The sequence below is a fragment of the Monopterus albus genome, unplaced genomic scaffold (genome assembly GCF_001952655.1).
Source record: "Monopterus albus unplaced genomic scaffold, M_albus_1.0 scaffold133.1, whole genome shotgun sequence".
In the NCBI taxonomy this organism is placed as follows: Eukaryota; Metazoa; Chordata; class Actinopteri; order Synbranchiformes; family Synbranchidae; genus Monopterus; species Monopterus albus.
The window spans coordinates 6,163-27,193 of NW_018128013.1; the positions used below are offsets into that span (position 1 = coordinate 6,163).

The window sequence follows — 21,031 nt, forward strand, 5'->3', positions numbered from 1 at the left end:
ATATGAATTAGTTTCACAGACAGGGCAGGATGGGCGAAGAGGAGAAGAAGTGAAGAGGAGGGGATACAGATCGAGGTTGTTTTGCTTTTAACTTTGCCTTTAAAGATCAAAAATTTGAGGGAGATGTTAGTTAATGCAGCTTTAAAGAATGATTACCAACATATATTTCATGTATCAAAAGTAAAAGTAGATATTAGCTATCTGAATTCAGTCACATTTCAGTCACTGCTTTATTTATACACTGATGTGCAGCTTAATTTACAATGATCAGATGATATTTTATAAGATGATTATATGATTTGTATGTTGGAAAGAAAGAAGGTACAGACAACACATTCTAAAGACACAGTGGAGTTTAGTTTAGGGACTGATCCAGTTGCACTCCTTATTCCATATAGTTAGAACATGGATTAGAATTCATGTCAGAATAAATATCTTATATTATTCAGGCACTCAGGAGCGTCACATCTCTTAAATCTTATTCTACCAAATAACTAGTAACTTCTGCTTACAGATAAATATTACTATATTTGCCACTTGCATGTAGTCAAACTAGAAGTATGAAGTGGCATACAGTAGAATGACTCAAGTAGTGTACACAACTACTGAAGTATACTGAGTAAATCTAGCTCTCCTAGATTTAAAGCTGGGACACTTAAGCTGAAAGTTTTCACATTCTAGCAATTTCTAGCCTGACATGTGTCAGATATAATATTAATGATCTCATTCAACTTGCTTGACAGTCTGTCTTTGTGCTCTGTTGTCTCTGTGGCAGGTACTTCCAGATAGCTCGGTGCTACAGAGATGAAGGCTCCAAACCAGACCGGCAGCCCGAGTTCACCCAGGTACGATGGGCAGGGGCGGGGAAGGACAAACTAGTATTTTTAAGATGCTTCCTTTCAGTGTTGAAATGAAATGTTTGTCTGGAGCTGGCCTGACACTATGTTTACACAGCAGACGTGGCAGAGCAGCTCCAGTGCTGCGTTTGTGTCCACACAGGAGGCGTTCAGGGACATTACAGAGTTGTAGGTCACCCACATTTTGAAAGTTCTTAGAGCCCAGTACATACCCACCACTATGTGATTACAAATCAGGAAAATGAACTTGAATGCCTTAGGAGGCTTTAACGTGTGTGTAACCTAACACGCAACATCACCTCTGCCAAATCTTGCTATTTGCTGTGGGCGTGTCAACATTCTCAAGCTGGCGAGCTCATTAGCAAACACTGTAAACAAACAACCACTGCGATCGTGTATTGTACATATCTGAGCACTTCCAAAACGGGTGGCTTCAACTCGGTACCTTCTACCTGTACCTGAACGCCACCTGTCTAGGTACTGATTGAGCACCAGAGCTGATGTGATGTTCATGTTACACTTTCTGTGTAAACACAGTGTCAAAACTCAGACCACTTTTTTGTCAGAGAATTAAAGGAAAGAGTTGTACTCGTGACATCTGGGGGAAACCGCTGACCACTAGACCATATGGGAATATGACTGTCACTTTCGGCTGTTCCCGTTAGGGGTCACCCCAGCAAATCTTCACACTGAGGATTTGGATGTTGAAATTTGGCGTGTATTTTTATGCCGGATGCCCTTCCTAACGCAACCATACACAGACTAGAAGAGCGTGAGACCAGTTCTCTGTCATGTCATTTTAGTTATTTTGAGCAGTGTAAAAATACTTTGAGGGATTTCACCATTTACCACATTAATTAGCTGCATGCCATTTGCATTCATTCATGCACATAGTTTCTTTCTCCTTTGGTCTAGGTGCTGATTAGATTTGGTTTACTCTGGGGTTTTTTTGTCCACTTCACCTTTGTACATCATCTAGGGTACTGACTTTATTTACAACAAGTCTTGATCATTGGTTTCTAAATGGTTATCTTCACATCGTCTCTCCCAGGTAGATATTGAGATGTCTTTTGTGGACCAGGCAGGGATCATGTCCCTGGTGGAGGGTTTGTTACAGTACTCCTGGCCTGTGGAGAAAGGTCCCATTAAGGTTCCTTTCCAAACCATGACGTATGAAGAAGCCCTGAGGGACTATGGTGTGGACAAACCTGATACCAGGTTCAGTATGAAGGTGGGTGAGTGTGGGTTCTTTGAAATGTTTTGTTTGTTTCTTAATGTGTCCTGGATGACTGAATGTCAGACAGTTTCTTGTGCTTTCAGGAAGCTCCAGTGAACTGATAGGTACAGGTTTTACAGTAGCTGTAATTACTGCTGTTACAGTTATGTTGTGAATATTGTGTTGCAGCCATTTGAGATGAGCCTTGTTCTGGCATTTTGAATGATTTCTTTTCCCTATTTGTTTTTACTAATGAATACACACTACTTTTACAGTTTCACGTAGTTTAATCAAATTTACATATGGTTGTCAAAACATTGGTTTACCTCACTCAGAGCCACCCTAAATCTCTGAAGGGCAGTTACTTGAGGTAAGATGATATGAGACATTGTTTAGAATGATTTGAAACCTGTAGCTAACCCCTGAGGCCTGTATTATGAAGCAAAGTCACTGTCCTCTGGTTGCCTTCAGGTTACCTGGCTTTACTTAGCCTGACATTGGTGATCTTGGATAAGCACTGTCATGAAGCTGGCTGTCAACCAGCTCTGTTCATTCTGGGTTTACCAATCTGGCTACAAGGCTGTTCACGTGAAAGCATGGTTAATTACAAACATCAATGGAACCATGTGTGTGACTTAATACAGCTGGAACTAAAACTGTGCTTTCATGCAGGAAATGTGATCCTTGCAGCAGCAGAGATTGATATTCAGTATGAGCACATCACTTGAATAGAATAAGAAGCTGTAGAAACACCAGGGATAATATCCAGATATTAAATGTAAGGCCAAAGCATTTTCAACATGCTCTGTATTTAAAATCTATCAAGTTTTTTTTGTCATGAATGGATTTTGATGAAGCCTTTTGCAGAGGTTGGCTATGGCCCATAGAACAGTCCATTTCATTTTGTTGCTGATTCGGGTCGTCATCCTGTTCCACAAACGTTTTTAATGGCATTATGGGGAAACTGATCTGCCTTGGTGGAGGTTTGTGCTCCCTGAGTGCTGTCTAGTTAAATTTTTTTTTCCTAATAAAAACAGTGGATATTATTTCTAGTTATTATGAGGTGGAGCGGTAGAATATATGCAGTGACAATAATGCTGTTGAAATGAAAACCGTGTAGTGCAAATTCAACGAATGTGACTAGCACAATTCATAATGTATTAAATGTGGTGAACTATCTCTCCTCTTGCTCCACAATGAAAATGCTTTGAACATCTATTGCTCTTTATTACTTATTTTATTTTATTACTTGTTATGTAATTGCCAATCACTACTTTTGTCTGTCGATCCTGTTTGAGTAATGATGCTGTTTGTCCAGTAAGCTGATTGGTTGTGTTTGGGTTGTTGGTCCTGTGTAGATGAACTGCTATGGAGCAGGTTAGCTGCACAGAATAGGTTGCCATGTTAATCCAGCGTGGTTAGGAGTGAGCCAGCTTTGTGATACCAGAATCCCTGAGTTAAGCTGAGAGATATCTGGCCAACCCACCAATTTTGCTTTGTGATCGAGTGTGTTGTAAATAGGCAGGTGTCCCCATGTCACAGTTGAGATTTATTTACATTCTGATTTTGGTGAATAACATAAATTTAACACTGTTTCCAAAAGAGCCACCAAAGACCCACGAGAGCGCAGTGAGAGGTGTCTATATGTGTGGAACATCTGTCAGTCATCTACTGGGCAGCCTGCTTGTAATGATGCCTGTCCTGAACAAACCTGTTGTGTCATCTGCATCTTCAAGAGGGTGTGAATATGTCTGTGTGTTTGGCTGTTTAACCAGCTGTTTTCTGCACATCTCTCTGATTACCAGTCTTTGTCCACCTGTCTAGCTGATTGACCTGACTGAGGTTTTCTTATCCACGGAAATTCAATTCCTCAGATCTGCTCTTAGCCAACCAGGAGGCTCCATTCAGGCCATCTGTGTCCCCAGTGGAGTGGTAAGAGAAGAAGCTTTTTTTTCTGGTATAAGTGCTTTACAGTGTACACAAAATACAGTACATGGTTCAGTACTATGAAGAGACATGAAAAGTGTGTTTGATAAATAACCAGTTTAGTAGGATCTATGTTTTGTCATTCTTCCATTTGTTGACTCCTTCAAGTCTGTTGGTCGCAAATGATATCCTTTGTTTTTGGCCACAGAAACATTTCACTGGGAAAAATTTGGAACACCTGAAACAAACAGCCAAGACTCAGTTTGGACAGGTAGGATTCTCCTTCATCACTTACACACCTTGTAATGTCTTCTAAGTGTTGTGTCATCATGTCTGTTTTTTTCGCTTTGTCTTTTGCTGTTTTGTATTAATACTAAATATGAGAAGGAACAGAGAATGTATAAACAAAAAAATTATTTATGAAACAGAACAAATAAGGATAAAAATGAATGAAATGAGAAACGCTTTCAGTTTCATATGGTACATGCCTGTATATAGAGCAATGGTTCTCAAACATTTTCTGTCATTCCCCACTTAAGAGGGTGGGCGAATTTTCAAGCCCCACTTGTCAAAAAATGAAAAAACGAAATTGGCCAATTTTAAAATTTCAGATTTATTGAAATATCAAATAACACTAAGTTGAAAACGGATAAAATATAAGTGCAACTGTATCGTTTCAATTTTGCAGCACTTGTCTCATCCAGCATAATCGACACCATGTCTACAGCAGCAGGGAGAATGAGCTGCTCAGCAATTGTGTGTGATTTTTGCACTGTGCAATTCTGTATGCAACTTTGAAGGAAGCCATTTGTGCTTTGCTGTCCACTGATGCAGATTTTACCATGCGATTTTCCTGCTGACGGTTTTCTGCCAGTCGAGTAGCTTATTAACGTGACTGGGGTGTGTTGTCTCTAAATGTCTTCTTAATGTGTTGGGTCTCATGCTGTCTGCTGCCAACGGTTTAAGACACAAGACACACATGGGTCCCTCCTCTGCCCCCACCACTCCCACCATGAATCTAATCACTAGATAGTAGGCTTCATCACCTGTCATGTCTTTATTCCCCACTAGTGGGGCGCCCCACACTTTGAGAATGTGAGAATGTGTCTGACTGTGTGTTGGACCCTACAGACAGGTGATGAATTAAAGGCTGAACCTGAATAACCGAGTGGAGAAACGTAATGTATGCAGATGCTGGCATGGTTTGGGTCCACTTAGGGTCACTGCAAATCAATGCTAAGGTGCACTGAAGCTGTTCGGGTGACATGTGGTGGCCTAACACCTCGCTAAAGGGGTTCTTCCATTATTAAAAGTCGTTAGCGTTACAGCTGGCTGAGTGTGTGTGAGAAGAGCAGCCCTTCACTCCTCTAAAGAGACAGACAAAGTGAAAATACAGTGTATAAACAAAGCAGGATGGTCTGTGTCAACCCCGGAGGCTGTGCTTGGTGATGGTTAAAGGAAGTACTAGGTCTACCACTCGTTAGCTTCCAATAGTGGAAATGCAGCATAAAGGACTTGAGGCTGGGTTTTCTTTTAATTTGTCACCTATCTGTATCTTGTCAGAAAATGCTACAATACCTCTGTGTGGTAATATTGTGTCCACTCCCAGTATAGAGTGTTATAGGGATGATGTATTTTTGTAGGCCAACATGGTTAGTCTACAGCATTACTCTGGTTCCTTCAACAAAAAGCCAGTGGGATTTTTCCATAGACCATTGCCGAAAATAAGCTCTGTGACAAACGGTGGATTCTGATAGTTAGGTTTTGTTCAGCAAGTTGTTAAGCTGTAAATAAACTACACCACAGTCCCATGACTTCGTCACCACCACGACTTCCAACTTGTAATTTGATTTATAGCGCTTACCTCTTCTATGAAATCTTACCTCCTAGCGTGACCTGATCTAGCTAGTGATCAAAGAATAGTTTGCAACTGTGTAAGCTTAGAGATAAAGAGGCTGTAAAGGCAAACTAGGGAGTAGATGAATTTCCGTGGTTGTTGGGATGACTTGTAAAATCCCAGACAGCCTCTGTAGTCTCATTTAGCCACTTGTTAGCAACCGGCCTTATAAAAAGATGTGAAAGCATGAAAAGACCATTAGTGGGATATTTACCAATGCACTTTATGTCATAGAATAAAATGTACCAGCCTCGTGTTAACCACAGACCTTATTTCAGGCATCTAACTAGAAACGCTTTCAAAAAACCCGCTGACTTCAGGGCGAGGGAACCAGAAGAGCAAAAATGCTAACTCAGTTCCATATTTTAGGGCTCACTACTATGGTACTCTGTCTCACTGTGTTGTTTCTGCACATGTTTTTATGTTTTGTCCCAAGGAGCTGAGCGTGTTGCTGGTCAGAGAAGATGAGACATTGAAGTCTCCCCTGCAGAAACTGCTGTCTGCTTCTTCCACTGAGGAGCTGCTGAAGAGAACTGGAGCCAAATCTGGAGATCTGCTGCTGATGGCAGCCGGTTCCCTCCACACTGTGGTAAGATCAGTGGCATCAAAGTTAGGTTGTGTTGGACTGATGAAGGGAAAGATAAGACTCTATAACATGATTATTAATTTCCCTTCTGTCTCTCTGCCTTACTCTTCCTCTCTCCTGTATCTTCCTATGCCACTGCTCTGCCCTCAGCGTTCCTTGCTGGGCAGTCTTCGTCTGCAGTGTGCTCAGCTCCTGGAGTCTTATGGCATTCCACTCCGAGACCTTTCAGCCTTCCACTTCCTGTGGGTTGTTGACTTCCCTCTTTTTCTCTCTAAAGAAGATGCGCCGGAGCAGCTGGAGTCAGCCCATCATCCATTCACTGCTCCGCTGCCAGAGGATACACAGTTACTCTACACAGACCCACACAAGGTTATCATGTAGTTTTAGGATATTTAGAAATAATTATCCATCTCATGGGATGCATCAAGCCTTATACTGTGTACTATCAATTTTCTAGGTACGTGGTCAGCACTATGACCTGGTGTTGAATGGCTGTGAGATTGGAGGAGGATCCATCCGTATCCACAAAGCCTCAGAGCAGCTTCATGTCCTGAAGAATATCCTCAAGGCAAGTCTTGATACAATATATTTGGCCAGTGGTCAGTCTACCTTTGGTGTTCACAGCTGGTTTTGTCATGTGTTCGTTGCAGGAGGATCCTAGTCTTCTCTCTCACCTGCTGGAGGCTCTGGACTCAGGAGCTCCACCACATGGAGGCATTGCTTTGGGTAAAGTTAACTCCATGATTGACTGTAGCATGCTTTAATAATTACCACTGAGTCAGTTTGTCAGAGTTTTAAAAAAGCATATAATTATATTATTATTTATATCCTCAGGCAAATAAGTCACTTTAGCCTGACCAAACTGCAGTATGACTGCACCTTCAAGCGTAGATATAGCACTGCTGGGGGCCCTGTGTGTGGTGGGTGGTGGGGGGCTAAAGAGTTCTAAAGTGAGAGAAGGGTCATTAATCCGAGTGTGTTTTCCATTTTGTTTTCCTAGTTCAGTTCTTTCTTATTAACATGTCATCAGTGTTACATAGAAACATAAAACCAAGAAACACAGGACCGTCCAAGATAATATCAGTCGGAGACGGTGATGTTATGACCACTGATCTTAATTATCTCATTTCTGAGAAATCATGTTTTGTCCCTTATTTTGGCACATCATTTAAGTTATGATAGCCTGTATACTGTATATTATGAGCAGGTTTGGGCTCTTAATTTGTGCAACATTCAGGAATTTAATGCTAATGTTATTTTATTACGCTGGGTTTACGTGTGTGAAGGAGCTTCTGTGCCCTGTACATTGATGTTTTCAGGCACTCAGTTCTAGTCCCTCTATGTTAAGAGTTAACTTTGTGTAGTCTGTGCTAGAGTTATCCTGCTACTAGCTGCTGTTTTTCATTGGAGTATGTGTCATGCTAGCTATACTTGGTTAACAGATTTATATCATATGTGGTTAAAAGGTTTGGGAAATGCAAGGATGGACGCCATGTACTAATTCATCTCTATTTTACTGATTTCCAGTACAGTGTTTAATTTCTAAATACCATATACAAGCTGTTAGGACATTGTAGTGATGGGTTTTCCCCTCCTCCTGCTGCATGCATGTACTTTATTGCTTGTAAAGGAGAAACCTGTCCATAGAATCAATGGAGATGTCACCACTGTCTCTCTGTCTACTCTGGGACTTGGGCATTTTGGTAGGGGGTCAGCTGGAAGCTATGCCCACTGGAATCACAGGGGATGGTGGCAAGGACCACCAGGGGACTGCCCCAGAAGGCCTATAGTCCAGTGTCGCTGAAGGCAGAGTGGTAACAGTGATAAAATGCAGCCAGTAAAACACAGATTTATTAGTTTTGCATATCTGTCAACATAAACTATAACAGCATAGCCTGTCCGTGACAATATAATAATCAGACTCAGTAAGAAAAACCTCTGGAAATCGGGGAATGGAGTTTAAAGTAACAGCCGTGCATGAGCAGTAAATATACAGTAAAAACAGCAAAATAAATGAAATGTAATATGTATACTACTAAAAGTAATAATTGAGTTAAAAAGGTAAATGTGTTTATGTATTTATTATTGTCTTAATGCTCATCCATGTTTTCCTAGGCTTGGACCGGCTTGTCTCCATCATGGTTGGGGCCCCCAGCATCCGTGACGTCATTGCCTTCCCCAAGTCGTTCCGGGGTCATGACCTCATGAGCTGTGCTCCTGACTTGGTGTCTGACGAGGAGCTGAAGTCTTATCACATCTCTGTCAGATGGCCAACAGAGCAAGGAGGAGGTGCGGGGAAGTGAAGACATGAAACAGGAAGAGGCGATGCCTTCCCAGATTCTGTAACCCTGACAACAGAGGAAAAAGGGGATAAGGACATGGAGACAGTTATGAAAAAACTCTGGCAGTTGATTGGCAGAGACGAGGAGGAAGAGAAAATGAGGATGAAGTGATGCTGTGGCCCAATCTCAGTAGTGTTAGTTTGAAATGTAAGAGAAAGGTGTACACGGAGACAGCCACAGGACACAGAATGAAAACTGACCAACACCAAGTTAAACAAAGAAGAAAAGCTTTCTACCAAGTCTCATGGGTAATAAAAGACACTTTTGGTTAGACTGGTGTTAGTTTACACAAACTGAACCTCTGTGATGGTGGTTTCTCCCAAAAGGACAATTTCTTCAAAGTAAAAAGACTCAATGTCTTTCACATGTTGGTCCAGATGTTTCAGAGCATGTTCCACCTTGACAAGAATAAAACTCTAGAGAAATACTGCTAATGCGGAACATTAAAGCATACTAACAGAGATTTAAATTTTTTTACAACCAGTTTGGGAGAAATATATTGTTTATTTGTTGGTAGTTTAAAACTTTATTTGTCAAGTTGTTTTTTTACATCTAAAGAAAAATATTTAGTTGTGAGTGGACTGTTCGTTCAGTGTTTATTGGTAGATTTTTTTAATTTGGCCAGTCGGTATATAGGCTCCCCATGTGCCTCATTTGTGAGGTTAGTTTTTTTTTTGTTTTGTTTTTTTTTTTTTAAGTGCTGTGCAGTTCACATAGGAGGGTCATTCAAAATGTCAATGACACCACACACTTTGCTCTACTTTGGTCTAAAACAGCTTTTTGATACAATGGGTAGTTCTTGAATAGTAAGCAATTAAATTTGATGTGTTTTTGACTGTTTTCAGTTCAGCTCCTCTTTCATTGTCAGTCACATTCATCTCATTCGTAATTGAATGTATTTTAGTTTTAAGTCCCTTTTTCGGCCCCTCTGAGATTTTCCCTCTGTCATTTCATGCTGTTCTGGCAGGGTAATGTTTTTACAAATGCTGTAGCTGAATGTTCTGCAGGTCCTCCTGGTTCATATGGATTAAGAGTCTCATGTCTTTGACTTTTAAATTTGGAGGAAAATAAAGAGCTCCATCTTGTCTTTGTCTTTGTTTCTCTGTCACTTGTTCTGCTCTAGAACTTCTATGTATTATGTTATATTATGTCCTGATTCAGCCAAATCCCAGACCTTTCTCTGTTATTGGGTCTTATTTCCCCACATATGGACAAACATTGTACTGCTATGTTTTGCAAGTCTGACCGACGGCTTCGCAGCAGTCGGGGCTTGCGCACATAAAATTTTAAATTTTAAAATCTTTGGTTTTCATCTTTATTATGTCAATTTATGTCATATTACACGTTTCTTGTTTTATTCTAAGACATGGTAGAAAGATCTTATTTCCATGCAGTTTCAGTATCTGATCACCGTATTAATCTGTCAGCTAGATATATTTTTAAACGTACCAAAACATATTAGATGTACTGAATCTCTATGTTTTTAGAGAAATCTTGGAGAGGGTTCCTAACGTGTTGATATATGGTTTCATGCATCTTGTTGATGCCGTTGCTGTGAGAAACATCTTCAACAACAATTTTGTGCATTTCAGATCAGACATTAACAAGCACAATGTTTTTGACCATGTGTTTGATATCCACAGTGTGTGAGTGGAGGTCATCCTTGTTGCTACAATCTTCCTCAGCAACTTCCTTGTCAGGCTGCTGAAATGAGTCCTCTAATGCCACAAAGCTCACAATTAGACAAATGAATGTCAAGTTTCATAGTATAAAATTCCACTAAACTATATTTTAATGTTAACAATTCTATAGAGAGCCGTCAAAATGATGTATTTTTGTAGGAAGTTAGCATCACCTTGGTTCTCTCAACACAAAGCCAGTGGGGTTTTTTTCTATAGGGTTTTAGATTATTGCAGAAAATAAGATCTGTGACAAACAACATTTTGACACTTACACGTTTTGTTCAGCAAGATAATCTTCACAAGTGAACATCACTTTTATGATGTTTGAAGCCCAGACACAGTCGTCAAAGGTAAAAAGCTATTGTTAGGCTATAAACAAACTACACCACGGTCCCATGATTTCAGCATCACCACCACAGCTTCGAACTTGTAATTTGATTTTGCACGCTTTCCTCTTCTACAAAATCCCCTTAGCGTGACCTGATCTAGCTAGTGTCACAGCTGTGTCAGAATAGTTTGCAAGTGCACTAGTTTAAATACAACGTGGCTGTAAAGGCAGACTAGTGAGTAGATGTCTGCTTGTTTGGTGTGGTGACATGTAACATCCCATACAGCCTCTGTAGTCTGATTTAGCCACTTGTTAGCAACCACATTTTTTAAGACACCTACAAGGTCCCTCAGATCTTCAAGCCAGTTTCTTTTAGAGGTTCCTATGGCCATATATAAATGCTGGGGTGACCATGCTTTTAGTGTTGCAGCCCCTAAATTGTGGAATAGTCTACCTTTTAATGTTAGGTCAGCTACTGACCTGACTACTTTTAAATCACTGCTTAAAACATATTTATTTGCCTTGGCTTTTAATCCACAGTAGGACTTGATGCATTCCTTTTAATCTAATTTATTGAATGTGTGTCATCTGTGTCTGAGTTATTGTTTTATTTTTGCACAAAACCTATTCATTTTATTTTAGTTTATCATGATTTTATTCTGCTTATGTAAAGTACTTTGGTCAACTGGATGTTGGTTTTAAAGTGCTATATAAATAAATTTGATTTGATTTGCCAACATATTTTATGCCAAGGAACAAAATGTGAAAATGTTTTGAGCTTGTGTTAACCACAGACCCTATTTCAGACATCTAACCAAAAACCCATTCAAAAAACCATTGACTTCAGGGTGAGGGAACTGGAAGTCCAAAAATACTAACTCATTTCTGGGTTTTAGGACTCACTGCTACGGAACTCTGTTTCCTTCAATAGTTACATAGATAGTCCTAAATAATCTTTTATATATATACAGTATATATAATAAATAATTCCCCACTCACCGCCAACTTTTGGGACAGTCTTGTATTCCTTCCTTCAAGTTCGGGTCCTCTACCCCCAGAGGCCTGGGAGCTTGAGGGTCCTGCGCAGTATCTTAGCTGTTCCTAGGACTGCACTCTTCTGGACAGAGATCTCAGATGTTGTTCCTGGGATCTGTTGGAGCCACTCTCCCAGTTTGGGGGTCACAGCCCCCAATGTTCCTATTACCACGGGGGCCACTTGTGCCTTCACCTTTCACATCTTTTCTAACTCTTCTTTCAGCATTTCTTGAGCTTCTCATGTTCCTTCTTCCTGATGTTGCTATCGCTTGGGATTGCTACATCTATCACTACGGCCTTCTTCGATCACTATATCTCACCATCAATGAGATATATACATACACATAGAGAGAGGGAGAGAATAGATTAACAATCTAGCTAGATATACATATCTAGATAACAGTTACACAAGCACACCTACTGCCCTGTTCTTCAAGCACACCCTCTCTACTCACGTACCCATGAACCTCTTTACCAATGAACCCCAAAACAAACTTCGCCAAAGCCCAAAATATATTTTGTATTTGCACCATTTGTTTCTTTGTAGGAGAAGAACAGTTTTAAGATGTTATCACAGGGCTCTGACATTTTGTGCCTTCAGTTACCACCACATCACCACTAATATTTGGGTACATTTGGCAGTCAGTAGGATAATCAGTGATGAAGTAAACAACCTGGTTTGATTTTGGCAGGACATGGCCATGTATGGCTATGTACATATAGCCATACACTGAAGTACATTTTTACTAAATGATGGTTCTATTCAAATGATTGAATGGGTCTTATGTTTAACAAAGACACAATCCCCACAGACGTTTTATTGCTGGTATTAAAATTTTTTGCATGTTCCTCTTGGATAAACAACTAAACATTTTAACAACACTAAACTTACAACCGCTCAGCTGACATTCAGTATCACTTGTGTTGAACCAGCCATAAAGTGTAATGCAGAATACTAAAAAAACAGAGAGAAAAAAGAGTAAATCAAATGCCTTTCTTGCCCTTAATGCCACCTAGCAACTCCGTTTTAAAGATGTTCTTAGTTGACACAGAGTAAAGTTCCTCATGGCATATCATAAACACATTTCTCAATATGTCACACTGTCCATTTAAATTTAAGGCAAAAATGTGTCTTTTTGTTTTTAAATCCTCAGGCTGAACTAACACAGCAGCAGAGTTGATGACTTCATATATTTTATGGAAATGAATTTAACTCCGCAGAAGCTGAAACAGAAAGAGATGAAATACAAAAAATAAAGGTAGGAATGCTTTCCACATCTATAATTTATTAATATTTATACTGTACTATCATGTACAATGACACAATGACATTTTTTCATTGAAAATCAATTAAATGTCTGTTATTAAGACACAAACTGATACCCTCTACATGCTTAATTCATTCAAAAACTGTAGATTTTTTGGATTTAAATATAATGGAATCATTTAAAGTAATTGAAAATGATACACACAGTCTCCGATATTCAATTGTCACCAAATAATATGAATGTCTGACAATCAGGTGTCTTATTCTGTATTTAACTATCACCTGATCTGGATCTTTATCGTCTTTGCTCTATGGTTTGGTCACCTCTGTCGGTATGATGCAAAGCAGGAATAATACCCCTGACTACATTTACAGCATACTTGAACGCTTGCAAATAATGCATTTTCCATTTGTAGTATTTCTGATACTTAAACACTTTATACTGTATATGCTGTATGACAATAACATCAGGTACACAGATGTGAGAGTAAAGTGCACAGTGGAGGTGATTAATTAAAGCATAAATCGCTTTCACATCTGTAAATACAGTCAAGAATAACTACAGTAAAGCCCTACTAGTGCCCCCTTGAGGTTTCAGTGCTCTTGTGCAAACACAGTAGTGGAGCATGAAGTAGCTAGTCTTAGATCCATAGTCTTTTCAGAAGCAGGGTTAGGGTTTTTCTTCAGGGTGATTTCAGAGGGTCATAGAAATATAAAAGCATTGAGATTGAAAAGCTAAACACTAATGGTATGCTGCTTTACTGAGAGATATAAATGTGGCATTTGATCTGTGATATTTTACAAAGAAGATTTGGAGACTGGTTTTGTTTCAGTATTTTGGAAAAATGAAAATGATAGAATTTAGGTGATTCTATAAAATTTTAATGGAAATATAATTGTCTATTAGATTTTGGAAAGAGTAGTTGGATTCCTGCGTGTTCTCTTTGGGTACTCCGGCTTCCTCCCACAGTCCAAAGACATGCAGCTTAGGTTGACTGATGACTCTAAATAGCCCCTAGGAGTGAGTGTGAGTGGGCTTGGTTGTTTGTCTACATGTCAGTCCTGTGATAGACTGGCGACCTGTCCAGGGTGACCCCGCCTCTCGCCAAGTGTCAGCTGGGATGGATAAATCATTAGATTCCTGATCGACACTCCTATCCAGTTGGTGGCGGTAATGCATCTGTTCGTTGTTTGCCAACTGCAATAAAACTCCAAGAGGAAGAAGAAGACCGTACGTACGCACGTACGGAGGAAACTGACGGAACAGAGACGTGATCTGTCTCGCCGTTGAAGCCAGTAAACATTTATCTCGATTTAATGAGATAACAGTGAGAATAAGGACTAGACAAACGGCCAAAGAAACGCAATGCTGCTACAGCCACAGCTGTTATCGGCTTATCGTCAGACGGACGTCGGCAGATGCTAAACAACAAACGTTAGCTAACTGAACGGAATTAGCCCGTGTGTATGTGTGTTCTTAGATTCAGTTTGTCCTAAAACCAAGCCTCAGGCGTGAAGCATCTGGTTAGTTTTGTGACACCTTGTTGGCCGTGACAGCCACGTCAGGTAGACTCTTGGTTTGTTTGTTTTGTGTGTGTTCTCAATACCTGGCTGTTGCATTACGAGGACTCTTTTTTTGTTTGTTTTGTGTGTGTTCTCAATATATCTAACGTTAACCCAGAAGGACTTTATGCAGCTATGGCTCCTTTTGTGATTGCAAGGTGACATTAGGTTACATCTCGGGTACATTGACACCAGTCCACCGCCAGCTGTGGTGCTGGTCTCAGTGCTAATGGAGATGGTTAGATGGGTGAAGATAAGCCTAGAATAAGATGGATTCCTGCGTTAACTTTCACCAACTATTCATAGATGTCAATATTCTAGTACGTTAGTGGCTGTAAATCTTACAGACAAAGCTGGGTAAGATGCAGTGTTAAATGAATTTACTCTAGTACAGTACTTAAAGTGCAATCTTGAGGTAATTGTTCTTTACTTGAGTATTTCTGTTTTCTGCTAATTCATTTTTTGACTTCACTCTTTCAGAAGCCAGTATTACACTTTTTACTCCATTACATGGATTTGATTACTGTAGTTTGTACCTACTTTTTGGAATCATTAATAATAAAGACATACTGTGCAATCATCAGACTTTATTGATCCCTGGTGGGATATTCACAGTCTGCTCAGCAGTGTGAAGACATTCAAATTACATTTACCAGCTGCAGCATTAAAGTTATGTACATGAATTACATGTTAATGTGAAATTTGTTATTGTGTATGAGAGCTTGTACTTTTGGCATTTCAACTATATTTTGATGCTGAAGTGAGAGTTAAAACAAACACTATGTGTATCGCCTCCTTTTCTCCCTCTGCTCCTCTTCGATCCTCCTGCCCTGTCTTTGAAACTAATTCATATGTGGTCACGGCAGCCAGATACACTTGTAGCAGTCAGGTAGCACAGCAGGAAAACATTTTTGCGACTTGCATATATCTAACATTGCTTGTAGCTGATGTATCTGCAATAACACAAGCAAATTATAACGAGATGTTTTTCCCAGCATTTCTGAAACAATACTAATGTTCCAACCACTGTTGTATCGTTTTCAGTGTTACATACTTAACACATAACATTATAAGATAACCATGAGTTGTATGTGAAACAAGAGAAATTAAATTACACTTTGTTAGTTGAACTCCCCACTTTTCTAGGTGTGTTGATGCCTTAAATTTTAGCAACTTCTCACTAAAATGCTACATAGACTGCAGTCTAAACCATGGGACTAACCATGTGGCCTGGACTGAAACTGAGGAAAAATTTGCAAATTGAGCAAAATTATTTCATTTGCTAATCCAGGAAAAAAGTAGTACAGCAGGGAGAAAACACTTCTAGACAGTTTTTACTCAGGTTGTTGAATTTGTGCTGAATCTCAGCTAATGCAGCGTTAAGTAAATAATCTGAGGACTTTTCTGTTCCACCACTGTGAGGATGTAGGGCCTAGGAGTAAGTTGGGGTCTTATCACTTGACTTAGTCTGCTTGTACCTCAGGCTGACCTTGGCTTTTTTTTTTTAATAACAATTCTTGGTACTTCGGTCATTTAATCAAACATATTGCATTAAATATTGCTTTTTTTTAACAAAAGAGCAAGGACATGCAGTTTACCGCAATTGAATTAGGAAATATCTTAATTTCTTCATATTTTATGTTATTTATATGGGGTTAAGTGGGTCATGGAGAGGTGGACAGGAAAGAGGGGAAACAGAGGAGAGGACCTGCGACATACTGTAGGTCGTTGGCTGGACTCAATCCGCTGACGTCGCACATGCTGTGTTTGCATATATGCCTTGTACTGTAACCATTTAGTTATTGGAGCATTTCACTTTTTAAAAATTTTCTTTTTTGTGTTTGTTACATTCTCTCAGCTGCATTTTAGATATGTTCTTAATGTAAAGCAGCATATTAGAAGGTGAAGCTGATGATGTTGTTTTGTACAATGACAATAATCTTTTTCTCCAGTCTCAATCTGACAGAGAGCTTAAAAATCTTTTTTGTATTGTGCAGCAAATGGAAGGTTTTAATCCAGATCTAAGGAGAGATGTTTACAATTTTATACCTTCAGAACAACAGTAAACATTTTTAAACAACCTTCTGGGCTTTAAGAAATTCAACATCAATAGTAGTGTTCAAAATCAGTAGTCTTCTTGGCTCAAGGAGGTTCAGTTACTTCTTCCATATTGAATGAATACTATTAAATGTGGAATAAATATTGACCACCAATTAGAAGCGTCCAGCACAAAAAGCTGCCAGTGGATGTCTGTTCAAATTTGTAATTTATTTTTGATCTGATTCTTCATGAAAGAAAGTAACTTTTGGCTTTTCCCGTTTAGGGGTCGCCACAGCGAATCGTCACACTGACGACTCGCATGTTGACATTTGGCACGTGTTATACGCCGGTGCCTTTTCTGACGCAACCCTGATTTGAACCCAGGCTGCAGTGGCGAGAGCGCTGCGCCTTAACCACTAGCCTACCAGCTGATCTGATTCTTCATGACATTGTTTAAAATTTTGTCAAGATTTTTCATGACATTGTTTAAAATTTTGTCAATTTTTAAGGGATAGACCGATCAGTTAGCTGGGGATCGGAGTTGGCTGGTTTTCAGACTGATTGGTCATAACCACTGACCAGCCCATCAGTCTGAGATCTGATTCTGTGTCAGTCAAATTTGCACACAGAAAGGCTCATGTCGTAAAAAGTGGCACAGACTGAAAGCGTAGTGTTCACCTCATGCTTGTGTCTATACCAGGCTCGTGTTCACTTGCACATTGGAAGTGCTTGGTGAACAAAAAGAGCACACAGGAGCCTACAGAAACACCTCGAAGAAAGGGAAACTACATCCAAAACTCAAATAGCACACAGTGAGGAAGTTATTGGAAACACTTAAAATGAATATGTACAGTTTGTCCAACCCATGGTAAAACGCATCAAAGAAAAACTGAAATGGTAAATGGACTGCACTTATATCGTGCTTTTTTACCTTACCTGGGCAAAGTGCTTTATAGATCACTCACTCACAATCCGATGGCAGCAGAGCTGCCATGCATGGTATTGCTCTGACCCCCGGGAGCAACTTGTGGTTCACTATCTTGCCCAAGGACACTTGGTTATTTGGACTGAGGAGACCGGGAATAGAACCGTCAACACCCTGTGCCCCAGAACCACGGCTACTCCATGTACGCACTTTAAAATTGAACTTCATGTTCATTGGGATTGATATAACAGACATTGTCCTGTTTGTATCACCTGTTGCACCCGTTCGCATTTAAGGAAGTGCAAATTTTGCACTCCATTTTTAATTGGATGTTTGTTTGCAAAAACGTTTGTCCTGTATCTTCTGAGATTTGTGAGAGAAATACAGGAAATGTAGAACTTGCTTAATACAATGTTTTATATTTATTACAGTTTTTTTATTTCAATAAGTTACAAAAATGTTTGCTGTCAATTACAGTTTTTAAAAATAAAATTGGATTCAGCCATAATCAGAAATGGCAGGTCAGGCAATTGGAATGAGTGCATATTTATTAATTTTATACTATATACTTGTGTTTTGACAACATTTAGAACTACTTTTATTAGATAAAAAGGGTTTTTAAAAAATATTTCAAGTGATACTGTGGACCTGTAGAAGATCACTGTTATCTGGGGTTCAGTATTCTGTGGGGAAACACTGAATCTTTGCATATTGTCCAACATCATGGGAATGCTTTGATTCCAAGATATTGGGTAAGAGCACAGTACTCTATATTGGCTACTGTTCTGTCCAAAACTTGCTTTCTCATTCATCCTCCAGAAGCTGCTAAGTCTGATATAGTCTCACTGGGCTTGTTGTGCAGAATGGTTCACAGCGTTATGGTTCTGTCCTTTGGTTTTTGCAGACAGAGGCGAAAAGTGGATTTGAGGGATCTGCTGGCTGTGTCAGTAGAGGCTGCAGTACTAGGTGGCAAAGAGGTAAAAAACATTATCTTTGACAGTTTGGTGATCACATTTGAAATTAAAAATTATTTTTATCTAGTGTCATGAGAACACCCAGGTTGCGATTTTGTATTGAACTGTAATTGTTTTGAACATGTCACCTCCAACAAAGTCACAGATAAAATTTCAGAGTAGTAAACTGTTTGTTTCTCACCATGGGACCAACAGTCTTATGTTTAGAATGCTAACAAATGATTAAGATTTTCCACACTGGCCTCTTTCCATGCTGCTGCATCAGCCGTATTTGATTATTTCATTATTGGTTGATTATACTGTATGTAATGTTATTTACTTAAAGATTTACATTTAAGTGTGGCCTTAGCTGTAAGTCCAGGGGGGATGTTTAAATCCTCCCTGATAGCGTTTTTAACCAATGAACTGCTGTGTAGTTCACTAAAAGTGAAGTTTTCCTTAGCCTTCTCAGTATTCATTGTATTGGAAACCTTTAATACTACAACAACTAAAAAGTAAGCACTGCTGAATATTTAGGGCTATCTCTGGTCCGTAAATGGCATCAGCAAAGTTTTATTTTTATTTTTTTAATTCTCCCTAGGTGAAGAAGTGCGTGATGAAAATAGTCTGAAGGAAAAGTCAAAGGGCAAGACAAGGGTGGGAGATAGTGAGCTGCTGACCATGGGTGACCTGCAGTCACACAGAAAGATGTTTAACCTCATAAAGAACACCTTCCCTGAAATCATGGTGAGCACATCCAATGAAGCTTTTGTAAAAGTTTCTTTTATTCTACATGTTGCATTGTTGCTGCTTTGTTCTTGCTCTTTTCTTTAGCCATTCATTGTTTACTGAAACAGCGATGTTATAGAATTCTTTATTACATTTCAGGATGAAAGATCTCTGCACTGAGAAGTTACAATAATCTGAGACATTTAAGTCCAAAACTAGAGACTATCATGAGCAACAAATATCAAAACCTCTAGGAAATGCCCTTTCTAGTTTGCAAGATGCCTTTAGTCATTGAATATTCAAATATTCTAATCTGTTAAAGCAGCAGCTTTCTGACAGTCAGACATACTGTAGCTTTGACATTATGGTCCTCAGGGCTTCATTCAGACATGTCCATGACAATGAACAGAGCGCAGGGACCGTCTGTAAACAGCAACACCAGAAAGAGATACTATAAAAATAATCACTCTTAGGGTGGTGGGACCAAAATCCCTTCACACATCACTGGTTTCCTATTGGTTATACCACAACACACAGTTTGGAAAAATGTGTCTAAGAGTGAAGCTACTGAATATTTTTGTTGTTCCTCTTTTTATTGTTGGACTTTGTAGACGGTCCTTATGCAACAGTCTCACAGTCGGCTGCACATAGCTATTACATCAAAACAGCTTATTTTGATGAAAATGAGGTTGTACGTAGCTCATTGTCTGTATGCTTTACTACAATAAAGAGGCATTTTTTGTGTTTTAACAATATTTTGCTTATGCTTTACTGATCTGGGAACTTTTGAATCTGTATTTTATCCTTAGATTGGTCTTATGCTACCTTATAAGGTTTTGATATTTTTTCAGGCACGAACATCACCATTAGATTTAGAATATCTGGTCGGTGTGAGTAATGCACATTTGGAGTTTTTGCTCCAGTGTTTTCAGAGATGTGAGTACCAGCGGATCACGCTGTCTGCTTTGTGTTTGCTTTCCTCTTCATCATCACACCCAGACTGTGTCAGCTTTGAAATTTCCTGCTGTTTTGAATATTCTAATATCAAAATTTAGAATTGGTTATCTACCCAAAGAACAAATATCAGACTAGTCATATGTGTGGGTCCAGCCTTAGTGTCTTTGTGTGTGTGTCTTCAGGTGAACAGTGAGGAACATGACAATGTAGTTGATAAGGCAGCAACCTGGAGCCAGGACATTCCAGCAGACATATACAAGATACCAGCAGGCAAGGATGTACCTGCTGAGAGCATCACAGTGTGGATTGATCCTCTAGATGCTACGCAGGAATATACAGGTGTGCATGTTGCTGAAGTTCCTTCTTCTTAATTTCATATAAATTTCACAATAAAATTCCAAATCGAGTTTAAAATATATCTTTATTCTGCCTCTACAATACCTACAAATGTAGCAGGACAAGTAAACCTGCTCTGCTCCGAGTCTGTGAAAAAAGTAGCATTGTCAATCGATGAGAAACTCAGAGCATCATGGGGCCCCCCAGCAGCCTAGGCCTATAGCAACATAACTAAGGGAAGGCTCAGGGTCACCTGATCCAGCCCTAACTATAAGCTTTATCAAAAAGGAAAGTCTTAAGTCTAATCTTAAAGGTAGAGAGGGTGTCCGCCTCCTGAACTGAGACTGGGAGTTGGTTCCATAGGAGAGGAGCTTGATAGCTAAAGGCTCTGC

At 39.5% G+C, this 21,031-nt stretch overlaps 2 protein-coding genes across 2 annotated transcripts in view; both read left to right on the plus strand.

Moving 5' to 3' along the window:
• Positions 1-9,281, plus strand: part of dars2 (aspartyl-tRNA synthetase 2, mitochondrial) — a 15,407-nt gene extending 6,126 nt beyond the window's left edge. The window contains exons 8-16 of the mRNA XM_020613360.1: positions 744-845; positions 1,909-2,088; positions 3,898-4,005; positions 4,208-4,270; positions 6,333-6,485; positions 6,633-6,851; positions 6,940-7,050; positions 7,133-7,208; positions 8,598-9,281. Coding sequence (XP_020469016.1) covers positions 744-845; positions 1,909-2,088; positions 3,898-4,005; positions 4,208-4,270; positions 6,333-6,485; positions 6,633-6,851; positions 6,940-7,050; positions 7,133-7,208; positions 8,598-8,785 — 1,200 coding nt within the window. The 3' untranslated portion in view covers positions 8,786-9,281. The remainder of the gene's footprint in view (positions 1-743; positions 846-1,908; positions 2,089-3,897; positions 4,006-4,207; positions 4,271-6,332; positions 6,486-6,632; positions 6,852-6,939; positions 7,051-7,132; positions 7,209-8,597) is intronic.
• An 8,450-nt stretch (positions 9,282-17,731) lies between these two features.
• Positions 17,732-21,031, plus strand: part of LOC109967651 (inositol monophosphatase 3-like) — a 9,764-nt gene continuing 6,464 nt past the window's right edge. The window contains exons 1-4 of the mRNA XM_020613387.1: positions 17,732-17,866; positions 18,569-18,641; positions 19,219-19,364; positions 20,486-20,642. Coding sequence (XP_020469043.1) covers positions 17,732-17,866; positions 18,569-18,641; positions 19,219-19,364; positions 20,486-20,642 — 511 coding nt within the window. The remainder of the gene's footprint in view (positions 17,867-18,568; positions 18,642-19,218; positions 19,365-20,485; positions 20,643-21,031) is intronic.